This window comes from Oncorhynchus masou, chromosome 17, assembly GCF_036934945.1.
Source record: "Oncorhynchus masou masou isolate Uvic2021 chromosome 17, UVic_Omas_1.1, whole genome shotgun sequence".
NCBI classification, from domain to species: domain Eukaryota; kingdom Metazoa; phylum Chordata; class Actinopteri; order Salmoniformes; family Salmonidae; genus Oncorhynchus; species Oncorhynchus masou.
This window is the reverse complement of record NC_088228.1, coordinates 23,030,133-23,048,665: the sequence shown is the minus strand read 5'-3', so window position 1 is coordinate 23,048,665 and position 18,533 is coordinate 23,030,133. Positions and strand designations below refer to the sequence as shown.

At 42.6% G+C, this 18,533-nt stretch overlaps 1 protein-coding gene across 5 annotated transcripts; it reads left to right on the top strand.

The window, feature by feature from the left end:
* The first annotated feature begins 480 nt into the window (after window positions 1-480).
* Window positions 481-10,778, top strand: LOC135558718 (E3 ubiquitin-protein ligase RNF31-like). Of its 5 annotated transcripts, none has more exons than XM_064992784.1 (23): window positions 481-761; window positions 1,097-1,298; window positions 1,499-1,645; window positions 2,310-2,465; window positions 2,549-2,605; window positions 2,775-2,943; window positions 3,309-3,468; window positions 3,611-3,753; window positions 3,989-4,161; window positions 4,328-4,561; window positions 4,851-5,198; window positions 5,434-5,619; window positions 5,928-6,134; window positions 6,327-6,500; window positions 6,721-6,819; window positions 7,021-7,110; window positions 7,268-7,382; window positions 7,792-7,904; window positions 8,138-8,248; window positions 9,421-9,469; window positions 9,564-9,660; window positions 9,760-9,925; window positions 10,015-10,778. In XM_064992784.1, the coding sequence occupies exons 2-23, from the start codon at window positions 1,098-1,100 to the stop codon at window positions 10,063-10,065; spliced, it is 3,246 nt and encodes a 1,081-aa protein (XP_064848856.1). In that variant the 5' UTR covers window positions 481-761; window position 1,097; the 3' UTR covers window positions 10,066-10,778. The 5 variants fall into 5 exon arrangements, with proteins under 5 accessions (XP_064848856.1, XP_064848858.1, XP_064848857.1 ...); XM_064992786.1 differs by having other exon boundaries at window positions 1,499-1,666; window positions 3,411-3,468; window positions 3,614-3,753; XM_064992785.1 differs by having other exon boundaries at window positions 1,499-1,666; window positions 3,411-3,468.
* Window positions 10,779-18,533: the final 7,755 nt, after the last annotated feature.

The following is an 18,533-nucleotide window of genomic DNA, read 5'->3' as shown; positions in this document are numbered from 1 at the left end:
AATGCGTGTACCGCATCAGCTTTACGACGTTTCTACTAACCAAGCCATTTTGGCTCCCCTGATCTCTCTTTGAGAATAAGGTTATGGCCATAGAGATAGATAGATGAACTCATCTTTGTGTCTGTGCCAACATAGCATCAATGACAGCATGGGTAGCGCCATTGAGGTTATCTCTGTCGATGTGCCCTTGAGCAAGGCACTTAAGCCTAATTGCTCCTGTAAGTCGCTCTGGGTAAGAGCGTCTGCTAAATGACTAAAATGCATGCTTCCAATTCAAATACTTCTGGCTTCATGTGCTATGGGGAGGTTTCCTTGGGGATACGTGGATGACATCAGTATTGTCACGATTTACTGTTTTGTTTTAGTCTATGAATTGACTCCGTTCAAATGGCGGAAGCTCCCACGCGCTGCCTAGGCTGAGGATGGCCTTTTGGCCACTAGAGCTCTCTATCATTCTCTATGGTAATGACACACAATGGCGATGCATGGAGGTTCGTTTCTTTGCGCAAGGCAGAATACGGCATTTTTCTCATGCAGTTGTTTACATTTATAGCTTGTACTGCAGTTATACTTTTCGACCCTGTTACTGCTGGTTTTATAAATGAATTAATGAATATTAATGAATATTTGTTTTTTAGCGAACAAGCCTGTGTTGAGATTCGTGCATAACATGGTGTTTTGAAAGCACCTGTTTTTTAATGAATTGATATCTCAACGTGATTCAATGGCTGTCCGTGTAGACAACTGAACGAAAGCACTGGGTAAGAGGATATGACAGTATTTTTACATGGGTGCAGTTGTAGGCTTTAACCTTGCTATAATTGCTACAACAACGTTAAGTTTCCTCATTGTGTTGTTGGAAATATAGAGTACTGCATAATGAGTAAATCAGTGTCTCTCTGGTGTGTGTGTGTCCGTTGATATGACTGTGCCTTGCGGTTTAACAGCAGGGCACACAGGTAACCGCTTATGAATGTATGTTAGTAAGGCAAGAATCTTGCCACTGCTCATCAATGCTGCCTGTGGTGTGTCAGTGCCCACAATGATTTTCTATCTGATCTGTGTGATTATTATTATGATGACGTCTCTTTTCCAGGATGGCCGGTATACTTTCAAACCAGCTAGAGAAGGTACGATGCCATGCGGAAGCCTGTCTACATTCCACTGGCTCAGTGCTGGAGATCCGGGCAGGAATATTAGCTATGGCCAACATACCCTTACCACCGTCAGCCAAATACCACTACATCGCTGCTGAGACTATGATCATTGACAACAGCATCGGTAACAACAGGAAAGAGGTTAGTTAGATTGAGTGTGTGCTCGAAACGGTAAACTATGTCCATATCACATTTCACCTTCACTAAGCCTACATCTTGGAATACAGAACTTGTTTTCCCCCTCTCTCTTTAATTGTGCTGAATATTTTTGTTCAGTGTCCATTCTTTTGTCAACCTCTTTCTGGATCAACCCTTTTTATCTTTGTTCTCTCTCCTGCCAGACCATAGGTTCCCTGCAGAGACTGTCCACAGCACTGAACATTCTGGAGAAGTATGGCTGTAACCTCACCAGCTCCAGTAGGCCCAAGTACTGGCGCACTGTCAAGCACAACAACCCCGTCTTCAGAGCAACAGTAGATTCCATTCAGGTGAGGATGTCTTCAATACAGGTAGGTTAGATTCTGGGTAATGATATGTAGTCTACTACCTTGCCTAATTCAATACAGTGTTTCCCCAAGGATTTCTTTCAGCAGCAGTGGCAAAGTTGGTCTGTAGCGACTGGGGGGGGCAGGCATAGGTCACAGTCTGTGACCTAACATTTTAGTGGCAGTCCCCTTGGCCGCAGAAACAAAATGTTGTTATTTTAAAGCTAAATTCCAGCAATTCTACACATTTTCCCATAAGGCAGAGAGAAAAAAAATGCAGTTTTAAAGATAATTTACTTGATAAGTCTTATGATATCTGAGTGACTCAAACATTGTAAATAAAATCAATGGGGGCCCCATATTTTGGTGATTGTTAGTTCTCAAAGATGATCTTATTTAAAAATATACTGCTCTATTATCTTTTCTATGTACTTTATATTTGGTTTTAGCCATTTAAATTTACACTGAAAACATTTTACCATCCTATATATATTGGAGTGGCAGCAATGATTTGCTGTTAAATTAATATTGGGTAACACTGATTGAGTCTATAGCTTACTATCGTTTTGATCAAGTTATTTGTTCACACACCATTAACTCTACTAAATTTTATGTCAACATTTTTGCATGAAACCTATCCCCTTTCCTCTCCTCGGTTCTACCCCAGGGAGGAAGGGCAGTGCTCTGTCTCTATGGTTACTCCAACCAGCAGCCAGACGGACTGAGTTTCCCTGATGTGGTCGTGGAGCCTGACATTGAGAAGGTCGCAGCGGTCACCTTGGAGGTCATGAGTCTACGCATGGAACTGGACATGCTCCTCAAGGTCTGAACCAATGGCATTGTCTGGAAGACTGGTTCATAAAAATCCGTTGTTGTACTGAGTCGTTGTTGTTGCTACTTTCACAGGAAGCTCACCCCCACCCAGAGTTCTTTGAGCGAATGGTCCCATCACTGAACCAAAAGGTATTTTTCCTTTCTCCCATAACCGGTCCTCTTCCTCTCTGCCTTCTACTTATTTTTTAGGTCACCCTAAAAGCCTCTCTCTGCTTCAGATAGTTTTTATATTTGTGTGGTTTTGTGTCTGTTGGTGTCCACTGCCATCAGATGACTGAAATTTACTTTATGATTCCAGGATGACTTTGGACCCATGTCTGATGCACTAGCTATTCCCTCCAGCCTGAGAGAGAGCCAGCCCCTATACATGTCTCTATCCTCCCTGTCTCAGTCTCCCACTAGTGCCTTTCTTCCCGTACGGACCGCTAACGCCTCAACCTCAACCTCCATCTCTACCAGACACACAGGTTAGAACTGTGCACAATCATGTTTTTGTTGGGTACCAGAAGTCCTCACAAGGATAGTAAAACAAGGAACATTTGGGTGGGGGGGGGGACATTTTGCCGGTCCCTACAAGGAAAAATGCTATTTTAGGTTTAAGGGTTAGGGTTACAATTAGGGTTAGAATTTAAGTCAGGGTTAGGGGTTACATTTAGGGTTATGGTTAGATTTAGGGTTTTGAAAAATAGGAATTTGGATGGGAATCAATTATTTGGTCCCTACAAGGATAGCAATACAAAGCTGTGTGTGTGTGTGTGTGCACGCATGAGTGTGTATATTTCTAATATCTGAAACGTAAATTTCACCTTTTCTCGTTTCTATTCCCCTGCAGCCAACTGCACTATCTGTGCTATATTCCCAGTGGCTGCCCATTGTAACTCTTGTGTCCAATGGCTGTGTACGGAATGTGACAGACTGTACCACTCTTCCGCAGAACGAGCCAATCACCACAGGACTGTCGTGACATCCTCTAAAATGCGAAAGAACCACAGGTAAAACATAACAAATAAGACAAAAGCGAAACTGCACAGTAAAGGAAGAAAATGGATACATTTTCATAGGTGGTGATTACTACTGAAAATGCATCTGGCTCTGTGTGTTTGGCACAATATTCACTTCCTCTGTCTCTCCCAGTAGCTCCCTCCCGTCATGGCACTGTACCCACTGCACCAGGGTCAACTCCATCCAGGACATATTGTGTGAGATGTGTGAGAGGCCATGCCTGGCCTCCTCTGGCCCTGCTAAGGATGAGTTCCCACAGCCCTTCACCATCACTGGTCAGTATACACACACATACACACACAACAGTGTATGTGTTTTAATAGTGGTGGTTTGCCTTTTCTCCACTCCAATCAGTCTCACACCTCTATTTCTGTGTTTTACTTCGTATGCTTGTTTTATTGTCTGAAAATGTAATGACACTCTTAAGATGATTTATAAGCTGTTGATGAGTTCATATTCACCTCTTCCAGAGCCCTGTGTTGAGTGTGTTTTCACTATGTATGTCACCAGAGTGGCAGTGTAAAAGCTGTACGGTAGTGAACGCAGGCAGTAGTATCCTGTGTGAGGTGTGTGAGCGCCCCCGCCTGGCCACCAAGCCGCCTGCAACCCCCACACACCCCCTTCCTACGCCCAACCGGCCTGCTGCTCCAGTACTGGGCAGGCCAGGAGACCCAGACAGCCAGGTAAACTACTGTTAATGTCAGTGCAGGAGCAGCACATTTGAGTTGAAATGAAAGTTTCGGATTCTGCCTTCATCAAACAGATTGTTGTTCCTCTATTCCCGTGAGTCTCGAAGCTCATGTCAATTATCTCTTCTTTTCCCATCTTCTCGCTACTTCTCTGTTGCAGTGGGTGTGCCAATTCTGTACTTATGTCAATTACACTCCAGCGTCAGTGTGTGAGATGTGTGACCTTCCTCGTCCAGAGCCCGCCAAAATGCCAGTCAAACTCCACCCTCCGTCCCAGGTCAAAAGGGTCCCTGTGCTGTCTGTCAAACCCAAAGACCCGCCCATGGAGGACCCTGATTTGAGGAGACAGAAACTGATGAGGGAAGAGGGGCTAAAGCTGATTGAGCTTATTAGAGTAAGTGAAGGCTTCCTGTAGAACTATAATATGGTGTGTAATCACATTATCCCACTAGTAATATTACAAGATATTAGCGAATTTAAGATTTAGATTCAGAAAAGTATTTTTTGTACCATTGCTGGGCGATTTGGTTGCAGGAATATTAAAACTACAGATTTCAGAAAACAAATGTGTGAAAATAACCAAGCATCCGCTTACTTATTCATACAGTGTGGTGAGTAGCAGCAGCTGAGGCCTAGTCAATATGTATGACAGATTTGTCTTTATTTCTCTCTCTCTCTCTCAGGATGGAGAGAAAAAAGGAGTGAGTCCAGAGGAGGTGTACACAGGCATGCGCGTCTCCGGGGGCGGCAACATCCTCCCCTGTGATTGGCTCAAAGCGGAGCTACCTCACCTGCTCGACCAGATCTGTGCCATGGCTGCATCGTCTCGAGCAGCAGACCTGAAAACAGGTCTGAACCAGAACGGACTCTCCAACGAGACTGGTACTGCAGAGGATACTGGTGTGGAGGAGGAGCAGCCCAGAGGGGGAGGAGTGACCCTGTCCAGGGCTGAGGCCAAGATGGCCTGGCTGTCTGCAGGGGGAGAAACTGAAAGAGCAGCCAGACAGTCTCTCAGAGACAGACACGCTAAGGTGAGAGACAGGGCAGACCTTGCCCAGGTCTAAGAACAGGTCTAAGGTCAGGTGTCCTGCCACTTTTCCCAGCTGAACTCTATTTACGTTTCCCAGACCTGTATTAAGCCTAGTCATGGACTAGAACACACTTTCAATGGAGATTCTCCACTAGGAACTATTTTGAATCCTGAATTAGCCTTTTAACACTCAAAGAAGGGTTTGGTTTCTCATATACCTGTCCTGTCATGTACAGGTGAAGGAGCTCTGTTCTCTGGGGTTCAACGATGAGGCGCGGTGTCAGGAGGTACTGAGGCAGAACGGGGGAGAGGTGCGGGGGGCTCTGTCTCTGCTGCAGCGACCGCTCATGGAGCCCTTCCACCAGCGCATGTGGAGCGACCAGCCCGAGCCCACCATCGACATCAACCACCCCGACAAACAGGTAGGACACTGGGGCTCTCAACTGCACTATGTGCTTCATTCGGCCCATACATTTAGCTGAACGCAGAATAGATATATTGATGATAATGTGCTCACAACTACCTCCATTAGAAAGGTCCACAGATCGTACATGTTCTTCAATCATCTGACAGTTGCTTGATCTCTCAGGTAAATCTATATTTTACAGTGAAAAGCATTATTTTGTTGTAAGGCATATCTCTCCTTTCATCATGCCTCTGCATCAGTTGGTCCACTCCACTGGTCTGATCTCTCTCTCTCCTCTTCCTCCTCCCTCCCCCCTGGGACCAGCGTGTGTGTCGGAGGCTGCTGGCGGTGTATGACCTGCCCAGCTGGGGCCGCTGTGAGCTGGCCCTGTCCTTGCTGCAGGAGCGCACTGCCCCCTACTCCCTGGACGATGTAGTACAGGCCGTACGCGAGTCACAAGACCGAGACTTCATCCGCCGGGTGCTGGCCAAAGAGTGCCCCATCTGCCTATCGGACTTTCCCCACAGCAAGGTACTCTCTCTCTCTCTCTATCGAGTGTGTGTTTTGGGGGACTTGTGGGTGTTTGCGTGCATGTCAGCACTAGCTTGCCTTTGCTCAAAATGAAGTAGGAGCTTTTCTGTGTGTTTTTTTTGCAGTATCTAACCCCTACAACTCTCATACACCTTTCTCTCTCGCTCTCTTCAACTTTCCTTCCTGTTTCAGATGCAGTCTCTGACCTCCTGTCAGTGCTCGGTGTGCTGTGGCTGTTTCCAGCAGCATTTCACCATTGCAGTGAGAGACAAGCATATCAGAGACATGGTGTGTCCCGTCTGCTGGGAACCTGACATCAACGACCCCGAACACCTCAACAGCTACTTCTCCACCCTGGACATCCAGGTAGTACATCACACAGAGAACAACCTCACACAACATATCCCTCAGATTCTCTCTTTGAAGAGAGAAGACACACAGAGTGAAGCCCAATTTTTGGGATTTCAGAGGCTTCTCTCCCTTCAAAAGGCAGGTGGCAGTGTGCATTCAGTGTGTGTGTGTGTGAGGTACTGTCTATAATGATGGCTACACCTGTAATAATAATTTCCTGTGTGGGTGTGCACAGCTGCGGGAGTGTCTGGAGCCAGAGGTATATGATCTGTTTCATAAGAAGCTGACTGAACAAGCTCTCATCAAGGACCCCAAGTTCCTCTGGTGTAGTCATGTGAGTTTAAATCTCAGTATCCTATGTATACAAAGGCAAAGGAAAAATATGTTTTTGCTAATCCCCATTGAGGCTGTTAAAAATAATAAAATGACATGCTACACCCATCTTCACTAGCTAAAAATGACCAGTACCTGCTCTTAAACTGTTGAATTATTCCTCTTCCCTTCCCTGTCTTATTTTCATAACTTCTCCCCCCAGTGCTCCTATGGGTTCATCTATGATGGAGACCAACTGAAGGTCACCTGTTTCCAGTGCAGGAACAGCTTCTGTGCACAATGCAAGAAACCTGTAAGTGTGAAACATGAACTCTGTGTGTGAGGGAATGTGAATCAGAAATTGCAATTATTTGGGGCTATGAGGAGATGATATTTGGCTTTAGAGTAAAGATGCTGGAGCCCCATCTCACTCCATTATCCCCTCGTCGCTCTCTCTGTGTGCCCTCTAGTGGGAGTCTCAGCATGGTGGTCTGTCATGTGAACAGTACCAGTCCTGGAAGAGAGAGAATGACCCAGAATACCAGAGGCAAGGCCTGGCCGGATACCTGCGTGACAACGGCATCAGTGAGACACACAGCACACACAACTTCTAAATGAAACACCTCCTCATTGAGAGCTACTGTAGTGTTTAACTAGAAAAGGCCGGTACTTGCAGAGGTGTGAACGGCCAGACACTTCACTAGGTGTTGGGCTGAGAGAGATCAAATTGGTCTTACTCATAGTTCATCTTCCAAACCAGCACATTTCATTAGCGTCATGAACAACACTCCCGTAGAGGTAATGTAGGCCTTCTGCTTGAACTAAGCCAGTTGACTAATGCCTTGTTTTAGCAAAGAGGTAGAGTCAGTTACAGGGCTTTTTAGGTCCCTCCACATCCTTTAATCAATTGATTAATTAATCAATCAAACTATTTACCCTCTTCCTCCGATGCATTCTCATGTCTGTACTCGCCCTCCCTCGCTCTCCCCCTCAGCCTGTCCAAACTGCAGGTTCCAATATGCCCTGTCTAAAGGAGGCTGTATGCATTTCTGCTGCTCCCAGTGCAGGTACCAGTTCTGCAGTGGATGCAACAACCCCTTCCACACTGTAAGTTCCTTCTCAAATGACTGTGTTGAGTTCGTTGATCGTTCTAGTTCCTGGCAAGGGGTTTGAATGAGAGTTGACTTGAATGTCGCTTTAATTTGTTTTTCTTCCTCCAGTCAATTTCATTCTGCACTCTCGGTCTCTCCCCACTCCCTCCTCTCTCTCCCTCCCTCCTCCCACACTCTTTCCTTCCTTCCTTCCCTACCCTATTCTGTCCCTCCCTCCCTCTTCTGTAGACGTGTGCAGTGATCCAGTGCAGTGTGACAGGCCTGCACGCCCATCACCCTCGAGACTGCCTCTTCTACCTGAGAGACTGGGAGCCTGTCAGACTGCAAGCACTGCTGCAGGTAGGCACACACACCATCCACACAAACACAGATGCTTACACACCATTACAATCACCATAACCACATTATAGCTCTGACTCACAATCGCAGTTATAACTAGGGCTGTCAAACGATTCAAATAAGTTAATGGCATTAGTTATTCACGGTTAATTATCCTTTTTTAATTTGCTCAAATGTAGCCCTAAAAGATGTGTCCATTTCAAAAAGCAGTGCATTGAGAAACAGGCATACTATTATTTGATTGTAATGGACAGAAACACAAAATCATCTACGTCAGAAGGTTTTCATAGCATTTTCACCATAAACAACACAAGTCACTGTAACATACAGCTAGCTGTCAATGCTCCCTACTCCCTCTTATCAATGTTCTTGAAGTTTAACACTTGCGCGCACACAGACACACACACACACACTCTCTTTCTCACACACACACTCTCTTTCTCACACACACACACACACACAGCTTTAAGTACTGTTAAAGCTTCAGGAATTCTAAACTAACTACAGGAAAAAAGAACTGGCTCTATGGGTACAAAGAGCTTTTAAACTTGTCCAACAATGTTATGAACACACTGTAACCATCTGTACTGTTCAACAACTTTACACACAGACCTCTCACTCACTCACTCACTCACTCACTCACTCACTCACACACACACACACACCCCATTCTTGCATACCCAGCCTACCTTTGAAGCATCTCTTTGAGTAGCATATTCCTTTTCAGTTCTTTCTCTGCCATCCAGATTTGTGCATAGCCTAGTCAGTGGTCAAGTTATCAGGTTGCTAGCTAGCTGATTAGCTAGCTAAACAATGTTTCTTATCAAACCATAAAATAGCGGCTTGCAAGTTGTTTAAAACAGCCCATGCCGTGTGCATGAATCCACAGAAAAAAATGCAAAGCATAGCTCGGTAATACTGGGCTTAACTTTAACATGATTTTGGCTCGCGGTCTTAAGCGACGTAAAGGTACAAGCATTAACTGTAGATGTGTTCTGCGCTTAAAAGGGTCCGTGCGGTGAAGAAATGGAGATGCTATTTCAAATCATTTAACTGTGATTAACATGTTCTTAACACGTCATCTCTGACAGCCGTCGTTATAATGGATTTTACTCTAAGAGTATCTGGAGATGGATTGTATTTCCTGTTCATTATTTGATTGTTGTTTGCAGAACAAGTGTGTTGAGTTCAACACTAACACCCCTCCAGGAACTCAAGCCGGTAAGATTCTATCTGTTCTTTAGTTTTTACTCAGAAAAACTTAAAAGAAATGGAGAGATGTACTACTTATTCTCTCTCGCCTCCCTCCCCTCAGGGATGTGTGGCGTGATTGAGCAGAAGGATGAGGGTGGGCAGCAGACGGACTCGGCCTGTGGGGCTCAAACTCAGCCTGGCCATGCAGGACTCTGCGAGTATGTCACTGCACTTTCGATAACAACAGAGTGTTCCCATGGAAAACATGAAAACATGCCTAGATGTAAACTAACTGGTTTTTGCCTAATCAATTCCAGGAAACACTACAGAGAGTACTTGGTGAGTCTCATCAATGGCCATTCCATCGACCCGGCCCCTCTCTTCAATGCCAACGAGCTGGTTTTGGCCTGTCGGAGATACCAAGTGGATGATGCCCGGGGGGAGATGGAGGACGACGTAACGTACTATCCTCGAATGCTGGAGGTTTGCTTTGATGATCCTTGTGGAGGGGTGGTGTTGTTTTTTTCCAAATATTTAGTCACTTGGTTTAATCATTTCTAATCTTATTTCAGAAACTGATTGATGAAGTACCACTTGGAGACAAGGTTCCTCGGAAGAAATGAAAACGAATCGTTTGTTTCTTTGCTTTTAACAATCAAGTGTTTTTAGTATTGAGTGTTGGGATTTTGACTCAAATCACCATCAAATGTGTTTGCGTCATTGTGACTGTTACACCACACAGCAGAAAGCTATGCTTATATCCCCATGATTGAGCTACAGTTATTTATGAATCTATATTTGGGGTAAATGCTCAGAGGCACATTATAAAAATAAAAAAAAGAGGTGTGTGTGTGTATGCGCATGTAATATTATATTTCAAGACATCTTTAAATAATGGCATCACTTCGTTGCACGCAGTCTGTAGGCTCTTAACTGTATCATTTGTGAAGAAAAGTACTTGAAACAGTCCAGACACAGTCTGCAATCAAAAGTTCAATCAAACTCTTCTGTTTCTCAGTCATGCTCTTTATCCAAAAGGTTCCTCGTACGCTTGCTGTAAGGGAGGTAGTTGTGTCCTCAGAGTAACTGCAAGGTTGACATAGTCACTGGACATTTTTCGGGAGTTAAATCAGTACAGCCCCTGCTGGCCCTGAAGCTTATTGAGCCAGTGAACTCAAGCTTGATGAGGAGGAAGGATTCTGCTTCAAGACAGGGCATTTCAAAACTGGAGATTTTTTTTTCCCCAATCAAGCAAGTATCATTGAGAACTACAGAATCTCTACAGTTAATTAATCACACACCATCATTAACAATAAACGTCAGATTTTACTCCATATTTATTGTATTCCCTTAATTGCTTTTTGACTACAGTGCCAGTGAATTATGACTGAATACCTCTTTGTGTAAATTGACTGACTAATTTGGGACTGATTTTTAAAGGATTTGACCCACTGTGTGTTGCAGCCCCAAACTGTATGGTTACCAGCTACCATTATTACCAGGTCAGATTATGACAAACACACAGAGCAAGAACATTAGTATTTCAAAACGTCTGAGCAGGAGTAGGCCTATTTGTTGACAACTCAAATATGAATAATCATACTCTTATTTCTGTTTTCTCTCCTCCCACACTAAGTCCGATGTGTCAGCCACTGACATGGCTGCTAATGTCTTGTGACAGATAAACTCTCTTGTGTTTGTCTCTGTGTCTCTTAGATGTTTGGAAGCATCCCTTGTCTGAAATAAATATTGGTGCAGCAGCAGGGTCAGAGATTAGTGGGGAGAGCACGCAGGGTTATGGGTACTGCTGTGATGTGTCCTCGTGCCACAGGGCAGGATTTGGAACAGAACAGGGCACACTACCAAGAGACAGACATCATATGTGTTCCCCCTGCTGAGGCTAAGCATGAAATGAACAAAATAGGACAGTCAGTACACAGCAATATATTTTCTGACATAACTCACACTCTCAGGACATTATGTTTACGTTAACCTAACCCAGAATTGTTGTCATAACACAATATTTTGAGCTCTAGTCAAGCTAGGCACATTTTGTTGTGTACGCTCTGGAATTGACCTCTGGTGTAGTGTGACCGAAGTTTGCATCTCGGTTGGTAATACTGGGGAAAGCAGGACTTTTTAACATGCACAACACCTGTTTGACCTTCATTATCTTGCACAACCAGATAGCAGCCCTGCAAAGCAAATGTTTCTGTGGAATGTTTATCAGCCAGCTGTGTCAAAGTAAATTGGCTCCATCAGATACATTCAAATGAGAACATTCAGTGTGTCAAGGAGCAAAAACTGAAAGATGACAAGTGAACTTCAGAGCTGCCAACTCTCCCACATTGGTCGTGAGATACATTTGACCCTTCTCAAGCGCCACACCTCTTATCTCACGCATTGAAAAGTACTACTTTTGATTTTTCTGATTAGTCCATTGTATAGTCAGTGCATTAACTTTTCAACTGGGCCTGCAATTTAACATCACAAGCGGAACCTCATTGTCCTGTCGCATTAGTCCCTTCATATGATGAATAGCATTTAGGCTGTGACAACAGAAAGGCAGCAGACAGACCTACAGTATCTTTTAGCTGGGATGTTTGGTAGGGTGACCTGATTTGGAACTTGATAAATATTTTTGACTGACAGATTGTGAACCCACATGTGTCATTTTGATTCTATATGGGGGACAATAAATATAACAATTACTTGGTTAGGGTGTAGGTGTGGATTAATGTAATCTTGTTTTCAGATTTGATTATCTATTAAGTCTCATCAGTGGAACAATTCTCATTTAACAATGGACTAAAATATAGGGTAATTTGTGTGCTTGTCAGCAAAAACCCTACTGTTATTCCCCACACTTACACTGAGTGTACAACACATTATGAACACCTTCCTAATATTGAGTTGCACAACATTTTTTCAGAACAGCCTCAATTGGTCAGGGCATGGCATCTTCAAGGTGTTGAAAGCATTCCCCAGGGATGCTGGCCTATGTTGACTCCAATGCTTCCCACAATTGTGTCAAGTTGGCTGGATGTCCTTTGGGTGGTGGACCATTCTTGGTACACACTGGAAACTGGTGAGTGTGAAAACCCCAGCAGCGTTGCAGTTCTTGACTCACTCAAACCAGTGCACCTGGCATCTACTACCAAACCTTGTTCAAAGGCACAATTTTTTTTCCCATTCACCCTCTGAATGGCACACATACAAAATCCTTATCTCAAAGCTTAAAACTCCTTCTTTAACCTCCGCTTCCTCTACATCAGCTTTCACCTTTTCAGTCTGTGATGGGAAGAGCAGGTGTTTCTAATGTTTTACACAGTGTATTTTATTATTCCACTTCTTCTCAATTTTTCCAGTGTAATCACATTTTAAATCTGATATACCTACTTGTGTCTTTGACAATGAATTATTCATTCCATTCATGGACAATTTTGAATAACTGATCAAAAAAAATGCTCCAGGCGTCAAATATAATTTGACGTTTTACTATTGTGCATATGCGAGGCAGAGATGGTAGAGGGGCTCATAAACACATATTTTGTCAATGTAAAGTAAGATGATGGCAAGGATTTTCAACTGGCATAAACCACTTGAATATGAAGATTCATTCAATTTTTCTTGAAGGTTGGGTTATTTTTAAAAATTAATTGTTATGTCAAGAAAATGTTTAAACACCCAGCACTTGGGAAACATACAGTACCAGTCAAATGTTTGGACACACCTACTCATTCAAGTTTTTCTTCATTGTTTACTATTTTCTATATTGTAGAATAATAGTGAAGACATTTACTATGAAATAACACATATGGAATCAAATAGTAACCAAAAAAAATGTTCAAAAAATCTAAATGTATTTTATATTTCAGATTCTTCGAAGTAGCCATCCTTTGCCTGGATGACAGCTTTGCACACACTTGGCATTCTCTCAACCAGCTTCATGAGGTAGTCACCAGGAATTCATTTCAATTAACAGGTGTGCCTTGTTAAAAGTTAATTTGTGGAATTTCTTTCCTTCTTCATGTGTTTGAGCCAATCAGTTGTGTTGTGACAAGTTAGGGTTGGTATACAGAATCTCTATTTGGTAAAAGACCAAGTCCATATTAAGCAAAGAACAGGCTCAAATAAGCAAACATAAATGACAGTCCATCATTACTTTAAGACATGAAGTTCAGTCAATATGGAAAATTAAGAACTTTGAACGTTTCTTCAAGTGCAGTAGCAAAAACCATCAAGCAAAGTGAGGCAAACTGCCTCTCATGAGGACCGCCTCAGGAAATGAAGAACCAGAGTTACCTCTGCTGCAGAGGATAAGTTCATTAGAGTTACCAGACTCAGATTGCAGCTCAAATATATGGTCCCAGGGTTCAAGTAACAGACACATCAACTGTTCAGAGGAGACTACGTGAATCAGGCCTTCATGGTCGAATTGCTGCAACGAAACCACTACTAAAGGACACCAATAATAATAAGAAACATGAGCAATGGACATTAGACCTGTGGAAATCTGTCCTTTGGTCTGATGAGTCCAAATTTGAGATTTTTGGTTCCAACCTCTGTGTCTTTGTGAGACGCAGAGTAGGTGAATGGATGATCTCTGCATATGTGGTTACCACTGTGAAGCATGGAGGAGGAGGTGTGATGGTGTGGGGCTACTTTGCTGGTGAAACTGTCTGATTTATTTAGTTTTCAAGGCACACTTAACCAGCATGGCTACCATAGCGATACGCCATCCCATCTGGTTTGCACTTAGTGGGACTATCATTTGTTTTCCAACAGGACAATGGCCCAGAACACACATCCAGTCTGTGTAAGGGCTATTTGACCAAGAAGGAATCAAATAAAATTTTATTTGTCACATACACATGGTTATCAGATGTTAATGCGAGTGTAGTGAAATGCTTGTGCTTCTAGTTCCGACAATGCAGTAATTACCAACAAGTAATCTAACTAACAATTCCAAAACTACTGTCTTACACTTGTGTGTATAAGGGGATAAAGAATATGTACATAAAGATATATGAATGAGTGATGGTACAGAGCAGCATAGGCAAGATACAGTAGATGGTATCGAGTACAGTATATACATATGAGATGAGTATGTAAACAAAGTGGCATAGTTAAAGTGGCTAGTGATACATGTATTACATAAAGATGCGGTAGATGATATAGAGTACAGTATGTACGTATACATATGACATGAATAATGTAGGGTATGTAAACATTATATTAGGTAGCATTGTTTAAAGTGGCTAGTGATATATTTTACATCAATTCCCATTATTAAAGTGGCTGGAGTTGAGTCAGTGTCAAAATCATCATGTCAAAATACAGAATTGCAGGGCATTAGCTTTAAAAGGTAAAAAAGAAAAATGTCTAGGGGTTGGGCCAGGGGGAAATGAATTTCACATAGAAAATCTCACGGCAAGCCTTCTTTGGCAGCCCTGGAACATGAGAACACAAATAGAGTATGATCCAGGGAGAACATTGTAAACATTAGAAGCATGAGACCATGAAATACTGTTCATGTAGCGGTAGGTTACTTTCTTTACTCCAACATCATTAATTACAGTCACCACATTCCATCCACCCACAGTTTTAATGCAAGTAAAGTCCTACCATATAAACAGCTGTGATGGAAACAGGACGTTTCCGTAGAATTTTGGAAATGTCTACAGGTCATTTGTCAAATTAATGATGTGAGAAATGGCGGTGGATACGTCTTTATGCACAAATATTGACATAACTTGGAGTCGCGCGATGATATGGTGCGTGGTCCTCCTACTACGACTCAGGAAACCACGCAGGTAGGCTACAGATGAAATAAATGATGAACTTCACAGGGTGGTGAAAATGCAAGGTGATGAGCTTGATGCTCCTTTCCAATAACTATTGAGGGTCCAATTCTGGTGACATGATGATCGATGCTTGGCTGCCTTTTGACCAATAAAAATAATCTCGCTCTTCTGTCCATAATAATCTCAGCACTAACCTGGTTTCCATCCAACCATCCCTTACAAAAAACTTCTACAGGAGTCCTGCATGAAAAATCCTGCACAAATCCTGCAGAATATCCAGTATATCCTACAGGTTTAGGAAGTCCCGCAGGATATCCCACAGGATTTTCAGGGCCACTTTTCTGTAGGACAAAATTCATGCAGGAACCCTGGAGGACACACTAGGAATCATGCACGTACTTCTGATGGAATTGTCCTATAGGGAAATGGCACCCAAATCCTGTGAGATATCATGTAGGTAATCCTGCAGGTAATTCCACAAGATTTTCAGGGTAATTCCTGTAGGACAATCTGCAGGATCCTTTCCTCATCCTTCAGATAATTCCCTGTAGGACAATCTACATTCCTTCAAAAGAATGGACGGAAAGTGCAAGACATTAGATTGCATGGCAATTTTATTATTCAATGCAGCAACAGCAGATGTGTTTGATTGTCCATTTCAACCACACTGCATGAAAGATAGTTCCTAGGAGATAGAAAACTTGATTTTGAATAAATATGGTAAAAGTGTATTTTGTAACGAGTGAGTGTAATGGTGACATCACATGAACAGCTTATGTGTATTAGTGTGAATGGAAAAGGATGTCTGCAATGGTAAACTTGGTGATAGTTGGTTTTAAAATGGCTGGTACACCAACAACATCTGTGAGTACTGCTATGCACGTGTGAGACTCCATTGTAAAGGGAGAAATGAGAGGCTGAAACTGTGTGTGTTACCTTCGCCTGCATGGCTGTCCAGTGCTGCTTTCTGTGGTAGTCAGTCTCACTGTTGTTCATAGGCTCTGTCTTAACTGGGGAGGAGAGAGATGAGAGTTCACAATATAATTGCTGATGTGTGTGTGTGTGTGTGTGTGTGTGTGTGTGTGTGTGTGTGTGTGTGTGTGTGTGTGTGTGTGTGTGTGTGTGTGTGTGTGTGTGTGTTATATGAAAAACAGCAACAAAATTGTGCAAATTATATACTGTAGTAGTAAAGGAAACCTACTCACCTTTAACTAGTAGACTACTGGGCTAATGAGACCACCAGAAACAGAAAATAGAAATGTATTGTGTTATCATGCACTTACCAACTCTAATGTGGTGTGGTGGCCTTCTGCTGAGCTGTTAGAAATAGGATACAGTGAAATGCTAGGTGTGTGTGTGTGGTTTCTGTGATCCCTGTAGTCTAAGCTGTAAGGGAAAGAAGAGAATTCACATGGTTGAGGTGGGGAAACTGTCAAAGCAAGCTAAAAGTAAAACAGAAAGTGATGTTTGATTTAAATATAAATTGATACACGTATTTTAACTATTTGTTAATTATGACCACTTTAATTCATTATAATGTATTTCAATTAAAATAATGTGATATCATAGAAAAACAATGTTGTAAACCCCTCTTTACTAATTAAATGCAATCACTTCCTTATTTAAGTACATGAAAGGTCATGATCTGTCATGTGACTTGGTTACCATTATAAAGTGTTAGCCAAGAAGCCATTAGCCTAGTAATAAAAATGTTTAAAACATTGCCATCAGTTTCAAAACACTTACATGTAATTGCCAACATTTTGGAATTGATGTATTCAAATTTAAAAGGCACACCTACCTGAGCTATCTTTGATGCAGGTGCATGGTGACATGCACACTGCTCTTGCCTCAAGGCCTTTGTAAGAGTTTTTACATATTGAATTCGACTATGTGTAACAAACCTGTTGTACAACCCTGATCTCCACACACACACACACACACACACAGACACACACACACACAAACACACACACACACCCTAGCTGAGCCCGGCTGGGTGGGCATTTTGCCTTTGCCTTTCCATTGGCTGTTCGATCAGTCCCTCTTTTTGCTTGGCGTATCCAGAACGTGGGCGTTTATAGTATCTGGCAGATAAAATAGCGCTTGCAGTGATGACTTCCGGAGCTAGTGCGCAACAGAAATGCTGGGTTCAGAACTGGGAGCTGAAATCTTCGACTTCCGAGCGCTCAAGACAGCTAAGATCTCGGGAAACAAACAAACAAACAAACTGGGAAAAATCGTTATGGACGGTCATCGAACTCTGAATTCAAAGTCAGAAACTCTGGCATATTTATAAAACTCCGACCTGAAGATCACTGATGTCATGATTTGACCATTTCTCCCTCCAAGTTCCCAGTTGCCTTGAAAGCACCAAAAAAATGGGTTTATCACAACAGCTTGTGAAAAGTTATCTTCACAATAATTTAAGGGTTTCTTGCTATCTCTGCCGCTGAAGAGAGTCTAGAAAAGTTCAATGGAATTTTGGAGTCGAAAGGAGATGGTTCCTCAATATAGAAAAAAAGTGAATTGATTATATCGAGTGTTGGAGGAGTTGATACCTAATGGGGAGGACAAGTCCATGTGGACTATCTGTGCATATGAGTTGTTCTCCTTTTTCGAGCGATATGTTTATCCTAGGCATCCTGTCATCTGATTTGTAAAAAAAAGATTTCCTTGTGTAAATTCATTAGGTAGGCCTATTCACTGCAGTATTATTCCTAATAATTCCTCTTTAGCTTTTGGATTCCCAGGAAAATATAGATAGCTTGTTGTACACTTATTTCTAGCCTTTTATTTACTACTACAGCTTGCTCTTGCTTGCTGAACGTAAAATACAGAAACCCCAAAAATCTGAGGTGAATTCATTACGCCTATTCTGCTGCAAAACTTTTCTTAAACTGAAGTAAACATTTGGTTATGAACGGTAAAAGCGTTCCTTAATGAATACGCCCATGGCTGCTATGGGAGGAATGGCATTTCATAATCTAACAATTTTTCTTGCACTTTGACACGTAAAATATGTATAGCCCTAATATTTCGCTTATTCGGCTGGCTGCGCAATAGGTTATAAGGTATGGATGCAAGATTCGTGAAATCCCAGGAAAACCCACAGGCTACAAAATCTATAGGAGATGTATGTGTTATACTCTGCCTAATAGGTTTTTCATGGAGTGAAGTAGACTTGCTCTCGCTAATTGCTGAATGTACAATAGGCCTAGACCAAATGAACTGTCTGTGAAAGTTGTGGAGAGAGAGTGCCGATAACATTGTTGCACTGATGT